Source organism: Petromyzon marinus, chromosome 3, assembly GCF_048934315.1.
Source record: "Petromyzon marinus isolate PM22_M1 ecotype Great Lakes invasive population chromosome 3, UKy_Petmar_22M1.pri1.0, whole genome shotgun sequence".
NCBI classification, from domain to species: domain Eukaryota; kingdom Metazoa; phylum Chordata; class Hyperoartia; order Petromyzontiformes; family Petromyzontidae; genus Petromyzon; species Petromyzon marinus.
Genome location: NC_133669.1, coordinates 15,504,273 through 15,531,405, shown reverse-complemented (window position 1 = coordinate 15,531,405; position 27,133 = coordinate 15,504,273). Strand labels below are relative to the sequence as shown.

Below are 27,133 nucleotides of genomic sequence, written 5' to 3'. Positions count from 1 at the left end.
TAATATTATGAATAATATTGGTCGCGAAAGCCTACGTGTTAAACTAAACCACTGTAGTCGGCGCTCCTTCAACGAATGCGGAATACTAAAACTACACAAACTCTCTCTCTCTCTCCTGAAGCCTTTTTCCCAGTTAGCAGCCCTCGACGCTCCTGAACATATTCCCATCATATGCAAGAATAGTATAGAATAATTATCCGGGAAAATGAAAGTCTTTAAAATGTCTTAGAGGTTTAGACCATGTTAGTCGGGGGTAAGGCCTCTTCTGATTTGCCCTCACTCGACATCTAATAATCGTGATATTTGTGCCATTCCAATACCACGAAACCATCACGAAAGTGCTATGTTTCACAAATGGGTATAGTTCGCCAGTATGGGCATGATCATGCTGTGGTTTTACGCAATTAAATAATTTGCGAGAAATGTGTTCTTTAAATGTTTTTTTTTTAATTGTGAAAATTCGTGATCGTTTGTGAAAATTCGCAATAATTTGTTTTTCCGGTCGTGTGTGCATATATTCCTACCGGGCGGCGAGGGTAGTCCCAGCTGAATGCCACTCTCACGTTGGGCTCCGTTATGACCTCACAAGTGATGGTCAGATTCTCACCGACAGCCCGCTCACCACCACCCTCCACCGACACGCGTATGGACAACATGTCCCCTGCACCGCACACAACATCGTCAACGGCGGTCATTTATTAACGAGTGGTGGCAAAACATCTCTAGAAATCTGTGTCAGGTGTGCTTTGCTTCAAGGGGTAGTGGAGCAGTGAAGGCTCGCTCAGGGTAAGGTCACATAGCAGACTGATTTTGCGATCTCCAGTGACTATGGCTCGCGATTCGATGAAATAATCTATTATTGCACAACACCACTAGATGCTGAAGGGGTGACATGAACAACATACGGATCGGAAAATGTTGATCGCTAGACACAGGATTTAATACATAAGCTGAAAATTTGATGTGATGAGATTAAGAATTGACTAATCAATGCACCTTACACCGCTAGCAGCTTCCCTGCTTCTTGTTGCTGGAGGCCAGTTGCCGAAATATTCCCATTTGCACCGTTCAAGGGTCTCCGACACAGGGTCTAACTCTGACATTACTGATCCAGGTTCTTCCGATGCGAATAAATTAACTCCTCCAGCCCATGCTACACCTATGCGGCTGAACAACATTTGCATCGGCTACACGTGTAGGAGTTATTAGGCGAACACGCAGGGTTTAGGAATTGTTTCACTACCGTGGACCAAGCACATGCTCATCATATTCTGTAATAGACCAACGAATTTCAGTTACAGTACCATTGCACCTGACCTCTGTAGACTATGAAAAACATGCAACTCAGTAAAAATGTATCCAGTCACCCAAGGTCTCATAAACTAAAACCTAATTTTTTTAAATTTAGAATTAATAAAATCAATTTACAAACATGCAACATGCACACTAAGGTAACGTTAAGAGAGGACCAACATATGCATATATATATACATAAATAGGGGAGTCAGACAAAGTCAGATCACGTCCTTTAACAAAAAAAACTAATGACCAATTTGGGAAGAGATTGTTGTTGTTTATATTTGCTGCATTGCCTCATCCTCGCGTTATTTTGGGTTCTTGAATCATAATGGTAGCACGATCATGATTGTGGTTACATGACTATTGAGACTATTTGAGATAAGTGTTGTAGAGAATTCGTACGGACACACACACACACTCAGAGGCAGCATGTTGGCACGCACCCACGAGCTGTAGGAGCACCATCCCCGACAGATGGGTTTGCCCTGCACGCGTTGCCACACACTTGAAGTTGAGGGAGAGACCTGAGTGGTTCCGGATCTCGAACCCACGACCCCGGTCCAGACGCACATTAGTCCCGTCGACAGGGAGTACTCTGTCTGGGAAGAGCTGTGAGATTTTGAAACCCGAGTGAGGCGAGGAGTTATACGCATGAGTGGGTGTCTTGGACTTATTTGTAACAAAAATAAAAAGATGCACTGTTGTGGAACATTATGGTAAAGTCACGTAAAAGTATGGATCCTTGCAGACACGAAAGCTTCAAATCTAGAACATTATAGTAAATAAAATAGTTTTTTTGTAAAGACTGCTGTTCATAAATTAACGTAAACATGTATATGTTTTAGTTCATCAGGCTGTGAGCATTGCATATGCAAGTCACAGTGCGATTGTGGTCATGCAACTGAAACTATGGACAATATAGTAAACCACTGTAGCCTGTGCCCCGTCAATGAAGGAATAGCACAACTACACGAAGTCTCTCTCCTTAAGCCTTCTCATGGCTATCAGCCCTCAACATTGGCATGTAGGAAGTACAAAATGATAAAACAGCATTTGTTTAAGCACCAAACGCTGGATAGGTTTCAACCTTCTGGATCTTATCAGCAGTCACAGTTTTGAAATAAATACTGCTGGGTTGCCAGATGTTATTGGCAAGCAAACTTCAAATACACAATGGGACCAATTCAGAGGTGGCAGGGTAACTCAGTGGTAAGAACACTGAGCCAGTCAGCATTCAGATCATGGGTTCGAATCCAAATTTCAGCCACCTGTGACTAAAAAACAAAGCTCTCAAGTGGAGTGAGTCGATGGTCTCAAAACAGCCACCACTAAACCCATGATTAAAAAAACCCTTTATATTCCATTTAGGGTTTGACTTATTTTGGCTATGTACAAAATCTGATTTTTTAAAAGTAGGTTTGACTGCTATGTAGGCAGCGTTTCTCTATAACAGTGCATGTGGGAAATGGCTTCCTTATTGTGTGCACAACAAAGGGTTATTGAAGGGATCATAAAGAGATATCTCAGACATTGCTTCTGTGGAACCATTCTCCAAAAGGGCGATGCACTGCTCTGTGAGCATTCCAAACGGATTCTTTGTCTCAAGACGTGACGTCGACAGCACATATGGAATACGTTTGGAAATATAATGGAAAGAATTTTAAGAACAAATATGACTATTGTGTCATATACTATCCTCTGCCATAGGAATGTGGAATTTCCCACATGAACTCATTGCCAAAACAGACGTGTGCGCATCCCATGTTTATTGGTGCAGGGAGACATTGCCTTTTGTTTGAAACTCGTATGTATGCAAGCATACGTGTACTACTCTGCTTTTTGGTTCTAGCGCATGTATATGTATGCGTGCGTAAATACGCGTCACGTCACCTCCATTAGCGTAAGCTCTGAGTCGGGTTGAGTTGCACGGCACGGGATGAGCGCCGATTGGTCCTTGCGCGCATATACGATTGTGATGTCATTATCAGGGAGCACTTGTCGAATTGGATCTACATCAACATCGACAAAATCATCAACAACCTTAATATGAACATGAAAAACCATTCATAATACAACATTCAACATCACCATCAACATGATCAAGATTCAAACTCTCAAACAGCCCCGTCAATGCCAATGTTAACACCCTCACTAAAGACCCAATAATATGAACCCTCACTATTAACGCAGTTAACAGGACCACCGTCACCGGGAAGATCACCACCGTTAACGACACTCGACATCAATCCTCCCCCAGCCACCAACGTTATCCACATCGACACCATCAACATCAGCACCATTCACCAACATAACCACCGTCAAGGTCATTATCATCACAGACATCAACCAATAATATTATTATCAATAACAACACTATCACAACACCACTATCAACACAATAAAAAATATTACCACTATCGCTAATGTAGCTAATTTCAACATTAACAACACAAATAACATCATTGCAATATCAATTCCATCGGCATAACTGGAAAGTTATGGGATTAATGATCACAATTCAAGGTTGCAATTCTGTAAGAAAATTCATGATTTCGTCTCGTTTTTACCATCTCATTTGTATTGCTTCTCTCTTTAATTTATCTCAGTTGTGCAAGTTGTGTTCACTCAAAGAGGCTAAGTGTAACAGAAAATAATTTACATTTCAACTGGATAAAGTGGAATCGATTCTCATGCACACAATTTAATGCGTTATATCATGAAGTTAAGAATCTAATTTAATCTGTGAATCAATCCAACGTTACGTGCCTATTAATTTGCTTCTTGATAAATAACGTGACCGCCACTACGTACAAGAACAGGAGCTCCCCCCCCCCTCTACATTGTAAACCATTCCTGCTTGCGGAGCCAGATGGGAACTACATCGCCTGATATACAGGAGGTCGCGGGTTCAATCCTGATCCTGACGTTTGTATTTTTGGAGTTTGCATGTTCACCCCGTTGTCACGTGAATTTTTTTTCGGTTTTCCCCTCGACATTTAGAAACATGCGTTTAGAGTATTTGGCTGCTATAAATTTCCGCATGATGAGCCACTTCGTTGAGCTATCATCTGTGGCAAGATCGCTTCTGAAAAGATCTGTATAGTTCAGTGAGCCTTACCTGTAAAAATGAAATAAAAGTTTTAAAAAACCTGGTCACGTTCAACTAAAAAAAAATCCCAGCCATATATGTCACGGAATACCACAGAATTTCCTCCCATTGTGTTCAATAATATTATTCTCAGCCAAGTAAAACCATTAATCTGCTTCCCAAAACAATCTCACCTGACCTGTCGTGAATTGGTTATTTTAAACTAAACTGTAAAACTATAAATTAATGAATAGATTAGTTTAATACTCTACCTAAGGAGACATTGAAGACGATTGGCTTTATTTTCCGTGCTAGAGTCTCTGTAACTCTGTACAATTATGACTATGCCATTACAAATCACAAATTAGGTCGAATTTGGAATCATGCTGTGATATCTGAGGTGGACCACTTCGTTCCTACCTCTCTGCGCCTGATAGAATTCAAAATAAAGCAGTCAAGGTGAACGATGACCCAGAACTTACCAATCCACTCTAATCATTTCGATTTAAAGCTTTCGTGACTGCAAGGATTTATCTCCTTTGGTTCTTTCGGTAAAGTTACGTGACTTTACCGAAAGAACCAAAGAAGACCACTCTAATCACTTTCTGGGCACTGCTGACCTGCGTAAAAGCAAAACCCTTTTGTCTTATAATATAGCCCAAATGACACACTCACAAGCAACATGAACATAATCCGTTTACAATTCACCATCATCAGGAGCACTGTCCACAGGAATGTCGGTAACGTACCTGCTACGTACACATGCACTTTCGCCGCCCTGTGTTTACGAGTTTCTCTCCCATGCTGCACGCAGGTGTAAGAGCCCGTGTCCTCGACTCTTGCGGATGGGATGAGCAGCGCCATGCAGCGTGTGAACCCACGCGGGCACGACCCTGACCGCGATCTCGACGCGGCCACATCTGAACTTGCATTTTGACCCGAGCCAAGTGGGCCCGACCACGCGAGGAAACCGCGGCCACTGCACGAGAAACACGCCCCCCCCCCCCCCCCCCCCCACTTCTCTAGTTAGCAAGTTCGAGCTCTGTCTGGAAATGTGTCTCTCTATGACTGCATTGATGAGCTTACATTGTTGGCCTTGTTTTTTAATAGACAAGTAGTTTGCCCTATCATATCATGGCATTTTAAATAATAATAGAATAACTCAATTGGGATTAGAGCAAATCATTGCCCCGTCTACTGGCAGACTAATGTCCCAGGTCACTCTTGCAAATGAGACTCATCCTGGTCTGTTAAGTTCTCACGTGATTAACCAAAATTAACTCAAACGTCAGTGGTAAAAGACTACTGGCTTCTTTAGATGCATGTGTGTGTAGCACATGTGCGCACTTTTCACACCTGCACATGATTTCAATCTTCTTGCCGACCTCCGTAACGTACACATCTGAGGGTAAATCAATCACTGGGCTCTTTTGTTGACGGGAATGGGCACCGACTGTGAAAAACACACACACAAGGAATACATTTATAATTTGGTACGCGCATATCCCGATAAGCATGTAACGTTGGGCCAACGTTGGCATGTGGTTAGAACTGTCGGACCAAAGCTGGTGGCCCAATGCTGCACGTTAACTGGGACATTCCTTACATTTCCTCCTAGAATGACATATCCACTTCAGCCATTTTTGCAGTACAGTCAAACCTCTGGAAGCTCAACTCATTGGAGTGATGGCTTTCCAGTTTCGGGAAAAGTCCGGCCAACTGAAAAAAACCCTTAAGTAATCATATTTATTTAAGCAACATTGCGATTGTGGCCATGCAACCCAAACTATGGACTATATAGTTAACCAATGTATCCAGCGCTCCTTAAATTGATGAGGAACAGCAAAACTACACGAACGCACTGCTAAAGCCTTCTCACTCTAGCTGGCAGACGTTGAGTGGCATTTAGCACCTGAACATATTGCCGGCATACACAAGAAGAGAATCACATTTACATGTAAGACATTTACCGTAATTAACAAACTAAATAATAACAACTTCATCATCATGAGCCATGGTCAATCCACTGCTGGATGAAAGCCTTCCCCAACCCAAGACCAGCTCTCATTATCCTGCGATGTAATAACCACCCAGCACCTAATTATCACTCCATCTCCTTGGTGGACGTTCTTTTTGATGCATACAATGCCGTGTCAACCAGTTATTATTTCAGCACCTAATTATCACTCCATCTCCTTGGTGGACGTAATTTTTGATGCATACAATGCCTTGTCAACCAGTTATTATTATTATTCTTTTACCGTCTGCCATCATCATTTTGGGCCAAGTGTTCTGCCTAAACACAATATTTGTAAAATGTCATGGAGATGTCATTAACCTGCATTATGTTCTCGAAACCAGTGTAATTCCAAGGACGTGTCTGTCCATGCTGCTTTGCGCACTTTTCACTTTGTATTCCATATTTTTCATTAATTGCCGTGTTTCTGAACCGCGTGTCATAATTGCAGGTAGTACACTGCAATGATACTTTCTCTTCTTTAAGAACAATGGTATGTTACTTCATCATCATCGACAACAATTTGCTTCTAATCCACCCCTTTACTTAACCATTTTTGATTTCGGCCTACCTTCAATAGCTGGCCAAGTTGTGCACATATTCTGCTACGTTTTCCAGTTGTCTCGTGTGCACAACCATACGTGCATGTGTGTGTGTGTGAATGTTTACACGTGGACGTGTAAACATGCACACGTGTTTACGACGTTTGTACTCTAACCCAAGTGGAGAGCGGTAGCGCAGTGGCTCTTGGCGCACGATGCTAGGAACCCCGGCGACCCGAGTTCGATTTCCGCTCACAGCCAACATCGGTTACAAATATCTAAACCTGTCATGGGTCTCCCCTAGGTTGGCTCAGCCTTAAATGAGTACCACTTTTTCGGTGTGGTGTAAATATCAGCACGGGGGGAGGGGGGGCGCCAAAGGCGATCGGTCATTGGTGCTGACCACCTACCCACCCCCTCGTGTGCCGGATCAGTGTTCATATCGGTGCTTGCCAACAACAGCACTTGCCCCCCCCCCCAAGAGTCTGTTAAAGGCTATACGGGGGACCTTTGTCTTTGTTGTACGTGCGCGTGCTCACGCGAGCACGCGTGTGAGCGGCCCGAGACAGGATATCCTCCTCATCGGGGCTCCCTTCCTTCCCATGCAGACCCCCCCCCCCCCCTGCGTTCTTCTCGCAGCCATTGTGTGCGCGGAACTTGAAATGTAAAGCGAGTCAGAGAGGAGTCTCTAACCCCCCTTATCTCGACCCACAAACCCCCGCTGTGCCGTTCACTATCCTTTACATAACCAAGGTGACCAAGAGCCCACGGACATCCACGAGCTCTTTTCAATGACCTGGCATTCGAGAGGCGTCTTCGTTTGGCTGATGTTGATATAGAACAAGAATTTTACATTGAAGTGATTGAGCCAAATGATGGCGTCAGGAGTGGCGGGGTTTCTATTATTGCGTATGGCGGCGAAATGTTCGGGAGCTAAATGTCAATGTCGAGGTATGCTAGCAACTACAAGAGGGCCTTGAGGAGAGAGTTGGTGTAGTTTTTCTGTTCCTTTGTTGAGGGAGCGCAGACTACAGTGGTTTCCTCTACGAGTCTACGTGTTGTATACGGCTGTGATGATGCCTCCATATCTATCTCTCTCTCTCTGAGTCTATGGGTCTCAGTATGCATTTAATGATGTCGCTGAGTCGAAGAGTAGTTGTGAGTCCATGGGTCTCATTGTAAATCTATTGATCTGTCTTCTTCGTGTGGCTGATGTTGACGTAGTTCTGAGCCAGACAATTGGGTCAAGAGTATTGGAGTGGTGTATCGCTGTGATGACGCCTTCATATTTGCGAATTGTTCCACGGTTCTGTTCTGCCGGGTGACCACAGTTGTCACACACCGCAGGGGTTTAATTGTTCAATTTGTCTAGAGCAATGGGGGGGGGGGAGGTATTTGTTCCAGGGATTTAATGTGTGATCCCTTTGTTCTTGTCTTGTTTTAAAACATAGTTTTACAGTCACGTGATGATTCATTGACTAAAATGTATTCCTACGGGCGTGTATTAGTTTCAAGATGTATGTAAATAATACTTGTACAAATAAGAGAACAAAATGCCAATGGAAATGAGATGACCTTTAAAAAATGTAAATTTTCCAATTTTATGACTACAACTCTTAACAATTCATGGAATCTCTGGAGGGAAGGTTTAAGGTTAGTGGGGGTGGGTAGGGGAAGAGGGGGGGGTGAATCAATACATGCCTAGAAACCACATTTGTCATGAACACTGTGGCCTGAAAATAAAATAAATTATTATAGACAACATTTCAGACAATGGCACATACATACCGAGCAGTTGTTTGAAGAAATGTGTATCCTAAATTATTTTCTTCTGTTTAAACACCACTGTAAGCTTTTTTATGTTTCAAACACATGGAGATAAATACTACTCAAATCATGAAATACGATAATTGGGAGAGAGGTCCCTACTACATTGGTCAGAGCTCTATAAGTTCAGCAAGCATAACCCATCAAATTAAGGCCATACCTCCGTATTTTTTTAATCGCTGAGATTTTGTTGTATATACTGCGAGGATTTCCACTCCTGTGCTGCTCTAAACCCCTTTGTGAGCCTGCCAAGGTGCATGAATCAGAAACACAGAAATTGACAAAGAAAATGGAACAACAGCAGCCAAGTGCGCAGATAAGCGTGGAGACGAGCATGCTTGTAATTACACTGAGCGACATAAAGAGGAACGCATGAATCAGGGAACCTATGAAATATTTTATTCTCTGTTGATAAAAGTAAATGGGGTTGGGCACGTCATGCTGCTAGAAGAAATGGCGGCCAAAGTTTGAGACCGACGACTGAATGGCAGCCAAAGGCAGGAACCCAAGAGCACATCCACTGCAGAGGATGAGCGATTCAATAAGACCACGTGTAGGGTCTAGATTTGACGTTTTCGTGACTGCAAGGATCCATACTCTTTGGTTCTTTCGGTAAATTCACGTAGGCAGCTGAGGGAGGCCTTCATCTATCAATGGATAGAGTTTGGTTCTCTTGGCTCCGAGGTTAAACTGTGATTCATTTATTATTTACAAGTAGGGGTGTAACAATGCATTGATCAATAGATTAATATATATTCTTACGCTCATGACACACATACCGAATCGCTTTAAGGGTCTATTTTTTTCTATGTACACTCATTGTTTCACATGACCCCTGAAGCCACAAATGAGCACTTATCACAATGTAGAAAGAAAATTATCTTTGAACAGAATAGCGTCCCTGAATCGATCAAGTGATCAAAACGGCTTTGATGGCTTGTGGGGAAAAGTATGAGCCCAGATCAGATATTTCACTTGTCGGTACCACCTGAGGGTAACATAACTTTAGTGGTTCCAATCGCTTTATGTGACCAATAACGGTGAATTACGTGAAACCATTTTAAATGAGTTGGTTATCATATATTCCACTCTTATTGGCCATATAAATAAATCGGTACGACTAAAGCTTTGCTATCTTAGGTGGAACCAATTTTTGCTCTGGCCTATATGAATTATGCCAACCACGGTTTATGAACATGTCTGCCATTTTTCCCTGTTTTTGTAAAAGCCTAGAACGGTGCCAGTCAGAGGCAGTGGTTGACAGTCGCTTACAACATTTTATAGGATGAATAAACGAGCACCCGACTCTTTGGGTACGCCTGTTTGTGTCCTTGCACGATTAACACTTAATGAGCAGATGAAGGTTACACAATGGCTGGCAAGAGAAGCGCTTATCCTCCCTAGACCAATAACAAGCCCAATTAGAATGCGGAAGGATGTATGGTCTTGCACCATAACCCCAGATTTAGAAGAGGCTTCAAAACATCGGGGAACATCAATGCAAGGTTAGGAGACGCAGGCTCCTGTCTAAATTTTTTTTATATTCTACTGGAACCACCCAAACAATCTCGAGGGACTTGGGGGACATTAGACCACTTTGATTTGGGGCTCGAACGGAACCAGAAGTTGTGTCTTGAGCCATGCCCTGAAAGCTCCACAGTTTCTTAATAGTCAGTCAAAGACACCATTCCAGAAGTCCGGCCTCTTTGAGACTCAAAAAGATGGTCCAGAGACCCTGTGCCCTTGAGTTTAGTCCCAACATGGTGATGATGGATCATTGACAGTACAACTACAGTTTTGATGCACTGAATCATTTTAGGGCGTGGCATAGATTTTTAATTAACTGTGTGCATATGGATGCAGACCCAAAAATCTGTCTTTGCTGATATGCCTGTTGTTTATAAAATGTCTGTAAAATCAGATACGTTATTTCAACAAGGCACCTGTTGAGACTAAAAGTCTCGTTTTTAAAAGGGAGACCTGGTTATTAAAAACAGAGCAATGTATCATTAATCATGTGGCCAAACAACAGCAAAAAGGATCAGAATTATAAACAATTACATAGCCGTAAGAAAAATCTGCTGCTAAACTTTTAACTTTGTCCCATAAACGAGATAGCCACATGACCCCAATCATCTTCCTTGGTTGCGATGTTTACTACCTCGCCTGGTATAGAGAAAGGCTTTGGTTCAATCCCCACCCTGACGCCTGTATATTTGGAGTTTACATGTTCTCTCCGTGGTCACGTAGATTTTTCTCCAGATCCTCCGGTTTCTCCCTCCACATTTAGAAACATGCGTTTCGGGTATTTCGCTGCTATATATTTCCAAATGATAAGCCACTTCGTTGAGCTATCATTTGTGGCCAGGTCGCTTCTGAAAATAGCTATATAGCTCAGTGAGCCTTACCTGATAAGATAAAATAAAACATATTTTTACAAATAGTTTCTAGTTTAATCCAGTCCCCCAACTGTTTCCCAATCCAGAATCCATTTCAAGATCAAACTCACCGTAATATTATCACATGAAGTCACCCCTACCTACCTCTGCCCTCTCACCTCACTCTACTCCCCTGCATGAACTCTCTGCTCCAGTAATCAAGGCTGCATTTACTTTGAAATGGTAAAATATATATTTATACGATTACTTTTTTTTATCGACACAGAACACTCGTTTCGTCCAATCCAATATAGAACGATTAAGCTGATACAGAAACCTTGTGTTATCCAATACAGAACGTGTCAGTATTGATTCGACAGAACCTTTATGCCATCCAATACAGAACTTGTCAGTATTGATCCGACAGAACCGTTGTGTTATCGAATACAGAACTTGTTAGTATTGATCCGACAGAACCATTGTGTTATCAAATACAGAACTTGTCAGTATTGATCCGACAGAACCCCTGTGTTATCGAATACAGAACTTGTCAGTATTGATCCGACAGCATTACGTAGAGATAGAGAACGCTACTATTCAAACCTTGGGTCAATTGTGCTCGTTCATATAGGTACAGTGTAACAATATTACTCATAAACCTGAAGGGAATACATGCTTCCAGAATGTTACTGTTAATAAAAATGTACCCATATTATATACAATATTCTCATTTATATTTAAGATCGTGCTGAAGCCATCAAGGCGCATCTTTCACATTTACACGGGTGATTACCTGGGGAGTAATACAGGGATCAGTAAATAAATCAAAGCATAATTTAATTGTACCATTCCAGTGGGATAGGATTATCTATTAACTGAATATCCAGTGTCTCCCTGCTCCAATGAGTCTGTCTGACGGAGTGTTTATCTCAATTAGTGGTCCTGACCAAGTTATGGAAATTCCACATTCTCATGGCGTGGTCGGTCAGCAATCAATGTTCAACTGAAACGTTTGCTCACAACCCCCCATGACCGACACGGTATAGAAACACTTTCACCCCGCAATGGCTTAACAAAGGGCCGACGCGTATTTTATTTTATGCTGACTTAGCTTATCCAGAAAAAAAGTCTTGTCGAGTCTCAAGACTGTATTAATGGACACATACATTAATAATAATATGATATATTTATTGATGTATTCATTTGTGACCAGGAAAGAGCCCATTGGCACTCGAAGAATGCGCAAGGTACGACTCCAGATGGCTGTTATAGACAGATGCAACAATCCATTGCCATACTGTCCAGTGTGATCACAAATATGAGTTTTAATCCCGGTCAGGGGCCGCTGACTCAGCCATCATGCCTCCGTGTGGTCGATAAAATTAGTACTGCTTTGTTTCGAGTCAAAAGTGACGTTTTATATGGATTCACCACCGCTTTAGTAATGCGAAATGTCCATAACTGTGAAACATGAGCGCCGCCCCCACGCATTTGAAAGCGACAACATGAACCATTTATTGGATTATCCTCATCATTATAATTATTATCATGTCAACTTGTAACGTGCCACACAGAATTTGCTCGCTCTCAAATAGAGATAATGACTCAGAGGCGCGAGGGACTCCAAATAAGTGGGAAGGCAGCAGCCAGGCGGTGAACCGGCTTACAACAATTGCTGAAGCTCTGCGGTCCTGATATATTAAGATGTTTTCAGCCAATTAATGAGTGTTTACATATCAATTACTGCGCCGTTGTGATCATAAATGATGCCCCACGTACACAGCGATCGATCTACTCACGTGTGCAGACGCAGGTGAAGAGTGCGACCGCAAGGAACATAACGGTCATCTCTCCAGTGACCGCACGCCGAAAGCCGCAAGCCCCCAGTGTATATGAAAGCGGATCCACTCTTTATTAACATACACTGATTGCAATTATACACACAGCCTTGCCCTACATAGCCAATGGAGCATTGGAATTATAGACAGATAATACACAGGTGTCGGTCTTGCAGGTGTTTAAAAAAATATGCGAATACCGTACAATAACTTATAATATGCACTATATATGCAAAATGTTGTACTAACTTGTATAGTTGTGTGTGTAATTATGTGCCGTCAGATCTGTAAATTGCGCATATAAGCTTCTATGATGGCAAGCGATGTTATATCCTTGACAGTTATATTATTTTGTATACGTGTTCGTGTCGTAGTGTGTAAACGTACAACAGAACTATGAACAAGACGTATTCTTGAGTAAGTCTGTTAAGGTATATAATAGTTCAATAAACACTACACGCGTGTGTACGTATCTCTATGTGAAGATAGGATTATTGTTACCAAGTCGCCTCTGCATGAGTCCCATTAAAATTAGCCATACTAGTTTATTAACAATCTTTCACCTACACGTTCACGCTTGTCCCTGTCTCTCTAAGTATGTTTTGCTGTCGTATATGCGTGTGTATCTCTGCATCTCCCTATGCAAACGTTCCCTTTCTCTGTCTTCTATATTCTTCGATCTATGTTTTGGTTTTTTCTACATGGCGTGCCTCTTGAATGCGTAATGGTGTCTCTATTATATCTCTGTCTCTCTGCGTCCCTCTCCCCTGGTCATTCACTCGTGTGTCCCTCTATCTCCTTAACCAAATCTTCCGCAACCCCTCTGTGTTTGATATCCACGGCACCTCGCCTCGTGGGTGTTTGTGTGTGAGAGATATGTGGGAACCCGCACGCATACACACGCACGCACGCCCGCTATCCCTGTATAAATGAGCCGAGGAAACGTGACGCGTTTCCCCGTGTTCCTGTGTCCCGTGCACACGCCCGGGCACCTCACCCACTCAGCACACCACGACTCACAATCCCACGCAGCGAGGCGACTCGTCACAATGCCGACCGAGTCACGATTCGCATCAGTTGGTTAAAGTCATCACCGACTCTGCTGATGAAACATTTCACGTCGAAACAGACCATTCACTTCGACAGTTTCGTCCTAGTGAGCCAATGCAGCTGACAAAGTAATCACTCCCACAATGTTTTGTGGCCGGTGGGATGTGTAAAAGAATACTTACATATTTTATGGCGAGATACAAATACGTGACGGAGGTGTATTGTCTGCTTATTTACTTTATTAATAAAGGGGGTTTACGTCTCGTTTTAACTGCCTTGTCTATAGCGTCCTGCTAGTATATATGTTATCCCATTTCTATGGCATGTCTCGTTTATGCTAGCTTTTTGGTATTGTTTCACTCGTACATCCTGTCTCCTTGCGTATTCGTCTATTTAGGCCCAGATTCGCTTTGAATTACCATATAAGTTGCATAGATCGTAAATCGTCGATTTTGACGGATCCACTATTCGACATAATTGCACCTTGGGGTTATCGCGATAAGGAGATAGTATTACTACTGTGATAAATAGTGCAGTATAAGGTACAGGGTAACACGATATCGTTGTATCGTGACTATCGTTGCTCTTTAGTTTTCTTAAATATTTAACTTCCAAAATGTTTACGAATTAACAGAAAAGTTAATTTCACAATAGCAATGAAAGCTATTTACAAACTACATTTAATGAGCTTCTTCTTCTTTCATATGGTTGATGTAGAGTAACAACTACAATTTCATATTCAGGTGGTCAAGCCAGATAACCGAGTCAGTAGTAGCGGAGTGTAACGCTGTGATGTCTCTTTCCTATTTGTGGATCAGGTAAAGCGTCATTATACGTTGTGTTGTCCGTTCTGAATGACCTCAGTCGTACACTAGAGAGTTTTACATTTTATATTTGTGCATCAGGTATCGGCATATGCCATGGTTTGTGCGGATGTGGTTTAGGGTGGACCATGAGCTTCGTGGGAAATGAAACCCAGGGATTTTCTGTGTTGGGTCTTTCACAATATACTTGTTTGTGAGTTTATTTGAACTCCATTAAGCTCTCCAAGCTTCATCGGGGGTTGAACTCGTATTATTTAAGGTTAAGCTCATGGTTCCAAAAAGGCTTGCGTGACTGAAAGTGATCACAAGGGTCGCAGCGGATGGGTGGGGGAGAGATGTGTGACAGCACGGGCAGCCAGGGTGTTGGGGTCGACTTGAGGGTTCCAGTGATACACCAGATTGCAGTGTTCGGTTGGACATCAACAAGTCGAGTGTGACTACTTCTGGTGCATACTGGTGCACAGTACTCGGCGACAGAGTACACAAGGACTATCGTTGATGTCCGTAGTACTTGTGCTCATGCTCCCCAACTTGTGCTTACCAGCTTCCGGACCAGGTTGACCGTTACTGTGGTCTTGGCAGCTACCTTTTTCAGGTGGTCGTGGAAGCTTAGTGTATGGTCCAGCGTCACTCAGAGATAGACTGTAGTGGGGTCCTGTCACAGTGTTGCCACAGAAGGTCACTTCAGAGTGTGCTTGGTGCTGCTATTATCAAGATGAAGTGCAATGACTCTTGTTTTGTGGGGATTTTGCTTGAACCTCTATTTCCTGAAATATTACCCGTGGTGTTTAGGTCTTGGCTCAGAGTTGTTTCGATGTTGTTAAACGTGGCTTCTTGCGTTTCCAGGGCAAGGTCATCCGCATATACAAATTTGTGTGACCTGGTTGATGGCATGTCACTCGCATAGACATTGAAAAGCATTTTCGTAAGTACTGAACCTTGTGGCAATCCATTGTTGAGGAAATGGGATGAGCTGGATTTGTTGCCCATACAGGCAAGCAGTCGCCTATTGTTCAGCATCATCCATATCAGGCATATTGTTTTGAGGCAGGGAATGGTCTTGGCGAGCTTCAGCATCAAACCCTTAATCAAGACCATGTCGCAGGCTGATGACAATTCCACAAAGGCTGCGCTGGTTTTGGATTTATTCTTGAATCCGGCCTCGATGTGTGTCACAAGGACCAAAACTTGTTCACAGCAACTGCGTCTAGGCCAGTATCCCGATTGTTCTTCAGGGATCACTGACTCGACAAGGGGGCTGATTCTCCGCAGCATGATGCATTTACAGGCATTTCTAGGTCGTGCACAGGAGTGATATCGGCATATAGCTTCCTGGCTCATTGGTAGGCTTGCCTAGTTTGGGTATGGCAATGACCATCACCTCCCGCCATGCTTTGGGATGCATTGAGTTTTGACAACCATTGAAGTCCCTTAGGGCCTTAATTATGGAGGAATTCTCGGGGGACATCATCGCTGCTGGTAGCCTTGGCTTTCTTCGTTGGAGTCAGATCCTCCCTCACTTCCTCTGTGCTGATGGCGGTGGGGATTTGAGGTCATTGACTGGTGTAATTGCCAATGGATTGATCTTTTAATATTTTTGTCGAGCAGTCCTTTTGTGTTTTACACTAGTTTGGAGGCTATAGAGTTGGGAAGGACTCTTGCGGTCCGGTATTCTGTTGTGTTAGCAGCACCCTGTTGTCGTAGTCGGTCCCAGGCATGGTGGCTGGAGTGTGAAGTTCAGGCCTTCAACGCACTCAATCCACCGTTGGCGTTTGGCTGAGTCTATAAACTCTCGCAGGGCCTTTCCAACCTGTGGGCTGCCCGACTAGCTGTACTGTCTGAGCAGATCCTGGGTCTCTTTTGTCCAGCGGGGAGTGTATTCTTTCTGGAAACCTCGGGGAATACTTTTCTTGGCGGCTGCAGTACGGTGACCAACAAAATGGTGATAGCATTCCGGTCTTGCAGGAATTCGACTCACCACTCTCTCTGCAGCCTCCTTATAATGGTACCAGTCAGCTTTGACCAGGTTACACCTTGGTAATCGTTTTGACACATTCACAGGGATTTCCATGTCAATGTGAATGATAATGGGCCTACGTTGACTTTTGGGGAAGCTTGGGAGTAGTTTCCAGGATGCGTGAAGTGTGCTCCCACTTGGATAGTGTGCACCCAGTAAACAAATAAACGTTGGGTTAACGTTGGAAGGTGGTTGGAACCGTTGAACAACGTTGGCCAAAAGTTCCATGTTTACTGAGCATGTGGTGACAGAGAGGGTAATCAAATGTTGCATACGATATATGTGTTTGTATATGTGATAGGGCATGTGCTTCATGATGCTCTGCACCAATCCTACAGGCCTACACCTACTACTGTACGTGAGAGAATATGTACGTGTGTGTGTGTATACACGTGTTGCCGGCACACAATCAAGGGGCACACAATTGCCGGTAAGACTGGGTCCATCTCGGGAGAATTCCAACACAATCAGCAGGGCCCCCTCACAAAAATGGGCGGAAAGCGGCGCCGCTACCCAGGAATGAGGACCCCTCCTGCCACACAACCTGCTGCCAACTTCACGGTTTTTTTCCCACCTCAAAAAGATTTTTTTTCTTTTATTTCGCACTCAGAGTCTTACAATTATGTTGGCTGATGCTGCGGAAGGCATTTATTTGTGCCACTTTACAGCCATTTTGATAATACATACAGTGAGGGAAAAAAGTATTTGATCCCCTGCTGATTTTGTACGTTTGCCCACTGACAAAGAAATGATCAGTCTATAATTTTAATGGTAGGTTTATTTGAACAGTGAGAGGCAGAATAACAACAATAAAATCCAGAAAAACGCATGTCAAAAATGTTATAAATTGATTTGCATTTTAATGAGGGAAATAAGTATTTGACGCCGTCTCAATCAGAAAGATTTTTGGCTCCCAGGTGTCTTTTATACAGGTAACGAGCTGAGATTAGGAGCACACTCTTAAAGGGAGTGCTCCTAATCTCAGCTTGTTACCTGTATAAAAGACACCTGTCCACAGAAGCAATCAATCAATCAGATTCCAAACTCTCCACCATGGCCAAGACCAAAGAGCTCTCCAAGGATGTCAGGGACAAGATTGTAGACCTACACAAGGCTGGAATAGGCTACAAGACCATTGCCAAGCAGCTTGGTGAGAAGGTGACAACAGTTGGTGCGATTATTTGCAAATGGAAGAAACACAAAGGAACTGTCAATCTCCCTCGGCCTGGGGTTCCATGCAAGATCTCACCTCGTGGAGTTGCAATGATCATGAGAACAGTGAGGAATCAGCCCAGAACTACACGGGAGGATCTTGTCAATGATCTCAAGGCAGCTGGGACCATAGTCACCAAGAAAACAATTGATAACACACTATTCTAGATTTGAAGCTTTCGTGACTACCTACGTGACTTTACCGAATAGAACCAAAGAGTATGGTAACACACTACACCGTGAAGGACTGAAATCCTGCAGCGCCCGCAAGGTCCCCCTGCTCAAGAAAGCACATATACATGCCCGTCTGAAGTTTGCCAATGAACATCTGAATGATTCAGAGGACAACTGGGTGAAAGTGTTGTGGTCAGATGAGACCAAAATGGAGCTCTTTGGCATCAACTCAATTCGCCGTGTTTGGAGGAGGAGGAATGCTGCCTATGACCCCAAGAACACCATCCCCACCGTCAAACATGGAGGTGGAAACATTATGATTTGGGGTGTTTTTCTGCTAAGGGGACAACTTCACCGACAGGACAACTTCACCGTCATGTTTTGCAGAGGGGTCAAATACTTATTTCCCTCATTAAAGTGCAAATCAATTTATGACATTTTTGACGTGCGTTTTTCTGGATTGTGTTGTTGTTATTCTGTCTCTCACTGTTCAAATAAACCTATCATTAAAATTATAGACTGATCATTTCTTCGTCAGTGAGCAAACGTACAAAATCAGCAGGGGATCAAATACTTTTTTTTCCCTCACTGTAACGTAATGCCCTTTTTACAAGAAACTCAAAGATTTTTTTCAGGAGAGACTATGCGTTAAGATATTAAGTCAATTTAATTAGTAAGTGTGTAGCATCTGGCAGGAAACTGGACTATTTGGAGAAACCCCATGCATACAAAGTTGATCAAATTCAAAGGACCATCGCCTGGTTTTCCCAGGCAGCCTCTGAAGTATGAATTGTGCTCCCCTAGACTTCTGATACCCAACAAGATCTGGTGTATTCAAGGCGATTTGGTCACGTGAGTCGCATGGCAGAGGATTTCACCCGACTTCAAGGCTTGAAAAAATATATTTGTATTTGCTGGCTCAGTGCCCCAATAAAGCCATTATGAAACAAATTATTTGATGATTGTGCGTTGTCAATAGTGCACGAGAAAAGCCATTTTTTTAAATGAAAAAAATACGCAGTGTTTTGGGAAATTGCCCTTCATAGCACACAAATAGAGAGGCATTATAAAATGTATAAAAGCTGAAGACTGCACTTTACACCATGGGGCCTGTTAAGATTTTTTTTTGTTTCCTGATTAACATATGCTGATTCAGTGCCCGATTAAAGCCATTTATTATGATCACCCTGAGAGATAGACACAGAGAGAGACACCCAAAATCCCAAGGACAGAAACGAGAACTTGATCTCAGAGGAGCTGGCTCAGTCTTGGTGTGCCTACTATTATGATAATCACTTTAAGAGAAATACCCAGGCGCGGGGCTTGAACCCAGCGCCTCTGAGGCTATTGGTGCTGTGATTCGAACGTTAAGAGACTCAGTCCCATTGTGTGTTTTTATTGTAATGGTAAAGTGGATTCCCAGGTTAAGCGTTACTGAGGTTGCTCTGTTAGCTGTGGTTGCTGTTATTGTTATATAGACTAAGGCTTTAAAACGTCTATTGTGTTAGAAATGCTGGTTTCCTTCATTTGTGTTTCAGCAAGAATTGGTGTGTGCACGCGTGTGTTATGTAAACAAGTGCATTGTTTAAAATACTGCTGTTTTCCAGCCCCTGTTCAGCACATTAGGAGGTAGTTACCCCATGCATTCATAGCCACCTTTGTCTCTCTGGTGCTGATGTTGACCAGGTCACACAAGGTGCTAATTTCAAGGCAACCTCCGAAGATGGGCAGAGCAGGTTAACAAAGAGATGCCCTGGTGTTTTGTATCCTAACTGCATGATAATTTTCATTATTTGCATAATGAAAATGTGCCACCAAAATACAGTTATGAAAAATATATAATAGGTGATGTTTCGGTCAATGGTCCTTCTTCATAGCACATTTGTGAAGAAGGGTCATTGCCCAAAACGAAGTCAACTAATTATATGTTTTACTCTTAAGGCAGCGTTATTGACCGACGTGTTGCATTTTTTTTTATTTGTGCTTGAGCAGCAGTGCCAACGCAAGTATCACTGATAACACCAAATTATTTGTTTACTGGTGAGGGTTGCAGTGATATTATTCACGACACGATATGATATTACATTTCACAATATGACGGTCATTGTTATTAACATTTTTATTTAAAACAGTCTGCCTCAGCAGCAGGCCATGCTTTCCCACCTTGATGACGGACGCTTGTGTTGCGTCCAAAACGTCGTGATTTATTTTATTTCTAACTACGTGACTTTACCGAAAGAACCAAAGAGTATGGATTCCTGCAGTCACGAAAGCTTCAAATCAAGATTAACACACTATCAGACGATTATCACAATCTCAACTGTTTTGTGTGTTTATGGATTTGAAGTACAATTAAGTATAGTGAAAAGTGTCCATTTCGTCAGTAACCTCCACCCACCACTCACCCTTGCGGGATTGAACTGGTCTGAAAACCTCCAAGTCGACACTGGCCATGGGATATTGTAGTCAGTGAGAATAGGATACCGAATATTCTATCAGATAGCTGGCAAAGTCTCCTCCGTCAGGCTAGGTTTCTGGGAAGGTCTGTACATTGTTTCCATAGTTCAACCACAGCAGTTGTCTGAGCCACAACCATGAACCGCAATTATTTCCTCTTGGTGTCAGAAGGGAACAACGCTGCCAACACCCAGCTGCAACCAATTCGCGAATTGTTTCTAGTAGCTTTCAACAGTCAATCTTCTTCTTTCGTATAGCTGATGTACATACAGAACAACAACTCCAGGTGGTAAAGCCAGACAACGACGTCAGGAGCAGCGAAGTGTATCTCTGTGATGTTTCCTTCGCATTTGTGGATCTGGCATTGCATCGTTATTTGTTTTATGGTCTGTTCTGAATGATCACAGTTACACACTGGGGAGTTTTATGTGTTCCATTTGTGCATCAGGTATGTGTAGCTGCCATGGTTTGTGCAGATGCCGTTTAGGGTGGGCCCATGAGCTTCGTGGAAGATCAAAACCAGGGATCTTCGGCGTTGGGTCTTTCACAAGCCAACAGAGACCAAGCTATCGTGTCTTTCACTGGGAATCTAGATGGACAGCCACCACAACCAGTGGAATAATGGAAAATGCATTCACTTTGGTGTATAGTGGTGTGTCACCCAATGGCAATTGTTCTGCAGGTTGTGCATCGAGTAGTAGAAGGGTAAAATGTGCTTGGTCTTAAGTTGCAGCTTGCCCTATGTGTAGTGGCATTATGTAATGCGCCGAGTGTGGGCTGTGTGCAGTATTGAGGGTCGCATTGCATAAGTCGCCCTGTTGAGCATCGGGAGTTGTGCTGTGGATCGCATTCGCCATTAATTATAATTCTAAAAATATCTTCTGGGAGACGGATATCCTGGTGTCGTGTGTGTCCCCTGGGTGGATGGCGGTACATAAATCCGCGGCGCAGTGTGGAGCAGATGCTGAGTATGTGGGACAATTTCGCACGCTGACAAAGGCCCGGGTGGAGAAAGATCCCGTCGCGTGGAACGTCGGGAAGACTCTGAATCTATGTCTCGTGGACAACCACGTTTCACGCTCTTCAATTGGTCTCAATTATCTCCATATAGTAAATACTCTCGTTTGTCTTTCTGTAACCGCACCGAGAACGTGCAGGAAAAGAGGAAAAATACATTTGGCCGGATGGGAGATGTTCGGGGTGGGGGGGGGGTTTACGTGGAAGTGGAGGTGAGGGGTTGATTGGGCTGAGGTGAAGGGGAGTGGCTGGTTTGACCTCAGATAAACTGGGCTGTTGGGGAGTTTAATAATCGACGTGACGCTCGTTTGGGGTGAGGAGGGTATGGAGATGACATGACGAGACGCGGAGGGGAGCGAATGGGGTTTTGAGACGCGAGGTAGAGGAGAGGGCGACGTCGTCACGCGGCACTGCGGGAGGTGAGGGAGCGGTGTGATGACGTCGAAAAGACGCTGGTGAGGCGGGTAATGACGTCACGCGACACCGGCGAGGTGGAGTGGACACGTCACGCAACGTCGGGGTTCATGTGAGCAGGGAGTGATGACGTCGAGAGGCGTGGGAGTGGAAAACTCGAATTGCAAAAAAAATGTCTAAAATAACTCCTAAACAACATGAAATATGAAACAATACATTTACTGATAAATTTTACATTAAGATGCTACAATATTTCAATGTATAAAACATTAATACCAGCTGATAAAGCGTACATATTCTCCATCAATTTACGGCGGAAGATCCGCGGGTTCCTACCCGGTATGATTTTATTGCCCATAATCCTGCACGATGGGGCATGCGCTCTGTACGATTCAACTGCAAATGATAAACGCAAGAATTAATTATTGTGTTTGTGGACGACTCCTGCCTGTAACCGGAGTCGTGCGTGCGTTTAACAACAGGCCACACTTGTAGAGATCATCTGGTTTTACAGGTGCTGCTAGACAACAATGGCCCATGGGGATAATGAACCAAGTTTTACTGATTTAATTGCGGCATTGTACTTTTTAATGTGCATTAATTGTTGAAAGGGGCCGTTAAAATTCTCGTGGTTCCATACCTGTCACCCCATACGGTTTACTCCGTATTCTTGTACAGGGAAATTGAGTTTCAATGCGGGCAAAAAAAGTGTTTCGTCTATTTATGTTTTTAAACTTGTGATGGAACTTCGTAGGATGAACGTTCAGGTTTATAAGGGCACGGGGGTAACCAATGAGGTCTGAATTGGTCTGTAATACGGTAGGGCACTGATAAGGAGTTGACAGGGACGTGGTTCACTTTCCCGAGACTCGATATATTATTATGGTGCAGTGTTATTTCTCAATCCTGATGCACTATAACAGCACCTACAGGATTATTGAGGTTCACTCACGGGTGGCATAACTGTGGGAACCCATCGAGTTGCATGCGTGCGCACAATTGGGCTACGAATGGTAGAGCGCGTGCTGAAATTGTGGTATTGTGTGAAATAAACGCACATGTTTCATTGTGCATAACCTTGTGATTGCATTCAAATTAGCAACTATTGTTTACGATCAGCCGTTTCCTTATTTTGTTTGCTACCGCAAACTACTTTGTACATACACACACTCAAAAGGCATGTTTGGGGGAGCGGTGGCGCAGTGGTTAGCTGCGAACCCAGCGAAATTACTTAAATTCTCACGAACAATAACAGTGGGGAATATATGAACCAGTCCTTGGCCTCTCCTAGGTCGACTCAGCCTTAAATGATAACCTTTTGTGCGGTACGTAAACGTAAGCTGCCGGGCGTGGTGTTGGCCACCCACCCCCTCGTACGTAACAGCACTTGCCCCAACAGTCTTTTCAAAGCTGTCATTCGTGACCATTGATGATCTTATTGGCAAAATATGCCCATTTATTTAACTTGGAGTACACAAATAACGACAAAGATCACCCTTATAACCCCCTATAACCAAAAACGCTTGGAGCAAGTGCTTGTTAGTTAGCAGCTATGGAGGCCGCGAAAGGGTGGGTGGCCAGCACCTCGCTCGGCCGCCTTTGTCTTCATAGTGGCGATGTTTACACACCACATCAGGTCGTCATTTGAGGCTCCGTTGACCTAGGGAAGTCCCAGAAGAGGTTCAGATATTCGTCACTGGTGTTGGTCATGAGCGGGAATCAAACTTGGGTGGCCGGTGTGGCCTGATTCGTAGAGCAGCGCGCTAAACGTTGCCTTAATTGACTGTTGGGGCAAGTTAGCTAGCGAAGGTCAGCACGGCACACGAGGGAGTGGGTGGCCAGCCCCACGCCCGACCGCCCTTGTCCCCCCAGCGGCGATGTTTACACAACGCGCCAGTTACTCATTTGAGACTGAGTCGACCTAGGGGAGGCGCAAGACCGGTTCAGATAATCGTCACCCGAGTCGCCGGGTTCGTAGCGCAGCGTCCCACCGCTGCCCATACATTGACACACGCACGCATTGACACACGCACGCATTGACACACGCACGCATTGACACACGCACAGCCTACATCTAGCCCCCTTCGTTTGGGAGTTGCATTTCACATCCGTTCACATCGCTCTTCTCAAAACAAAGCTGTGTGAAGATAGGCGCGTGTTTTTGTTGCCGTGTTTGTATTTATAGAAAACAGCAGTCGGGGTCCTGTATGTCATATACGAACCAACACATTATAGTCAAAGTATCCATATACAATACCTACTAGCAATAACCAGCAGCAGGTCGTTGTTATTCCAGCTTTAGCGATTTCTTTGGACAACTGTTGCTGAAACTTATAGATTTGGAAATACTGTATTTCTAAACTTCTCCTGCAGTACATTTCCAATGGATGTGATAACTATTTTTATTTTAACAGGTAAGGTCCACTGAGCTATATAGCTTAACGAAGTGGCTTGTCATGTGGAAATGTATTGCAGCCAAATGCTCCAAACGAGTGTTTCTAAATGTGGAGGGAAACCCCTGAGGACCCAGAGAAAAATCCACAGGACCACGGGGGAGAGACACTGCAGACTCCAAATATACAGGCGTCAGGGTCGGGATCGAACCCAGGACCTCCTGTATACCAGGCGAGGTAGTTAACATCTTCCCACCATGGTGCCCCAAATGACCATGCCATCAGAAAATCTGAGACGGTTATTGTTTATCTCCAATCGCATTATACCTTAGTTTCCTAATTATATTTTTTCACAAATTGTTGTTTAATGTCGCTGTGAATAAGACTGGACACAGCGTATCACATTGCCCCATTCCCCTTTTACTGCGTACAGTAATTCCCCGGTTTACGTTGGGGATGCATTCCGGAAACGTGCGACGAAAATCGAAACAAAGGCAATCAAACCAATTTACAGGGTAGGTGGAGGTGAGGGCAGATGCGACCTAAGTGTGGGTTAAGGCAACGTAAATCAGATAGTGGTGTTAATAAAGTGACGACGTATTTGCGAAACGACATTAAATCGTGTTATTAGTCCATCTTGGTACTTTCATCGTGGAATCTTTGTGTGGCGATTATGTTTTTGTAAACAGAACAGGCGTTTACAAAACACGACTGATTCTAATGATTTGTTATAGTCTACAAAGACTAGGCACAATGGAAATTGAAATTCATAATTTTCTTCCAGAATTGACAGTAGTCACTGTATGTGGTGGTTAGATGGTAAAGAACCGATTCCTAAACCCTTGTGTTTCCTTGGTTGCTTTCGCTTCTGATCTGTTCGTTATCCTATTCCCCATAACTTCGTGAACAATTTGGATATGTGCGCTAAGAGACTTAATGAGTTCGCAGTTCTTCTTGTCGCTCTTTTAGAATAGAGCCGTGATGGTTGTGTTCATCGTAGTGTGTAAACATTTAGTGAACTACAGGGGTTTGTTCATTTTGAGCCAACAATCGGTCCCGCTTCTTTGTTATCGTCAGATCCAGCAGGGTTTTTCCAACATTAGCAATTAATTACTATTATTGCTTATGTAGTGACATCGTTGGATGTCCCTGTGTGAAGCCGGCCTGGGGGAGGCACGGCGCGCGATCTACTGACATCGCAGACACCGCTGAAGGTGGATGCAGCACCGGCCCTCGTGGGGCTCGGGGAGCACTGACTGACAGCGATGGATGGCACCACGCGCTGCGTGCAGTGCCAGCCCCTACAGGATACGGTGCGAGGATTCCGGCCACGGAAAGGGGTTGCAAGGGGCCATGGCACTCTGGTTGACCCCGCAGGACACGTGACCGGAGGTGTCTAACCGGGGCCCCCCAAAAGGGGGCTGGGGTGGTCACGTGTCTAGGTGGAGATCCTCCTCGAGCATTCGAGGTGGTCGTGGCTAGGGGCGGAGCGAGCCCCGCCACACAGGATATAAGCCGGGCCCCCAGTGGGCCCCCAGTGGGACCGGCTGCTGTTGATAACCTGAAGAGTCTACATTCTACGTTCGACGTTGGAGAAGAGTCACCAACACGTGGACCTGGACCCATGGTCCTTTCCATTGTAGCTACTCCCGGTGTAATTGGTGTAGTTAGCCTGGTGAACCACCACCATAGGTTGTTATCTGGTTAAGGGGCAGTTACCCCTTTGTGTTAGTGTGTTGGTGTTAATAAATGTGTTGCCTCCAAGAGTACGTCTGAGTCTCCGTTTGAGCCCACTATACTTATGTAACAATAATATTCATAACAATAATATTGTAGAATGTGTAACGTGTACAGATTTTGTTTACTCCATGAGAGAGACACTTATTCAGAGATTCAGGAAACCACAGGGAAGCGCCACAGCAGCCAAAATTGGTGCTGTAAATAATTGCCCAAGCTCTGTCATCCTATATTGGGATGTTTAGTCTACTCCTATTACAGTAATGCACAATGTGATTATAAAGACAACAACAATAGCTGAGCCAAATATATATAGAGCATCTTAGTTAAACAAGCTTCAGCTGGGTGCAGATCTCAAGTTACACCTGGTGATTTCGTAGCAAGGCAGTGTAAGAATTTGTCAGGGCGACCACTGTTTCGCTGTCCCACCCCTCGCCCGCCACTCCCACCTGATCACCAAGGGGCTGGGGTGATGGGATCGGCCAAGGGACTGTGGAGAGAACACAAGAATCCTCCAACCACTCTGTTCTCGCCTGAACCTCGTTCGCATGCCAGCCATACTGGGCCACGTAGAAACGAAATACAATGTTACGTATGTTGAGCTTCTTTCGCACCGGTACGTAGCCATCCGTGGTAATTGGAGGTGTGTATATATAGTTATTTATTTTGGAAAGGGAAGGTGTGGAACAACAAAGCACATTTAGCATCAATGGCCATGTAAAATCTAAATAAAGCAAAGGGGCATCCATCACACTCTCTGTATGGCCCTATCACGACGTGGATACGGTGGCCTATTGAAGTGATGGTATCTTAGTGGCAGATTTCATGGTATCTTAGTGGCAGATTTCG

General features: G+C 43.9%; 1 protein-coding gene across 2 annotated transcripts in view; it reads right to left on the bottom strand.

Moving 5' to 3' along the window:
- FLT4 (fms related receptor tyrosine kinase 4) overlaps positions 1–13,915 on the bottom strand; it is a 48,401-nt gene extending 34,486 nt beyond the window's left edge. Inside the window, exons 1-6 of one of the 2 annotated variants that reach the window (XM_032976009.2) lie at positions 12,951–13,915; positions 5,744–5,840; positions 5,137–5,366; positions 3,190–3,308; positions 1,743–1,908; positions 525–661 (exon numbers count right to left, since the gene is read on the bottom strand). In XM_032976009.2, the coding sequence (XP_032831900.2) occupies positions 525–661; positions 1,743–1,908; positions 3,190–3,308; positions 5,137–5,366; positions 5,744–5,840; positions 12,951–12,999 (798 nt within the window). In that variant the 5' untranslated portion in view covers positions 13,000–13,915. The remainder of the gene's footprint in view (positions 1–524; positions 662–1,742; positions 1,909–3,189; positions 3,309–5,136; positions 5,367–5,743; positions 5,841–12,950) is intronic. The other variant, XM_032976015.2, reaches the window with a different exon arrangement.
- Between the last annotated feature and the right edge of the window lie 13,218 nt (positions 13,916–27,133).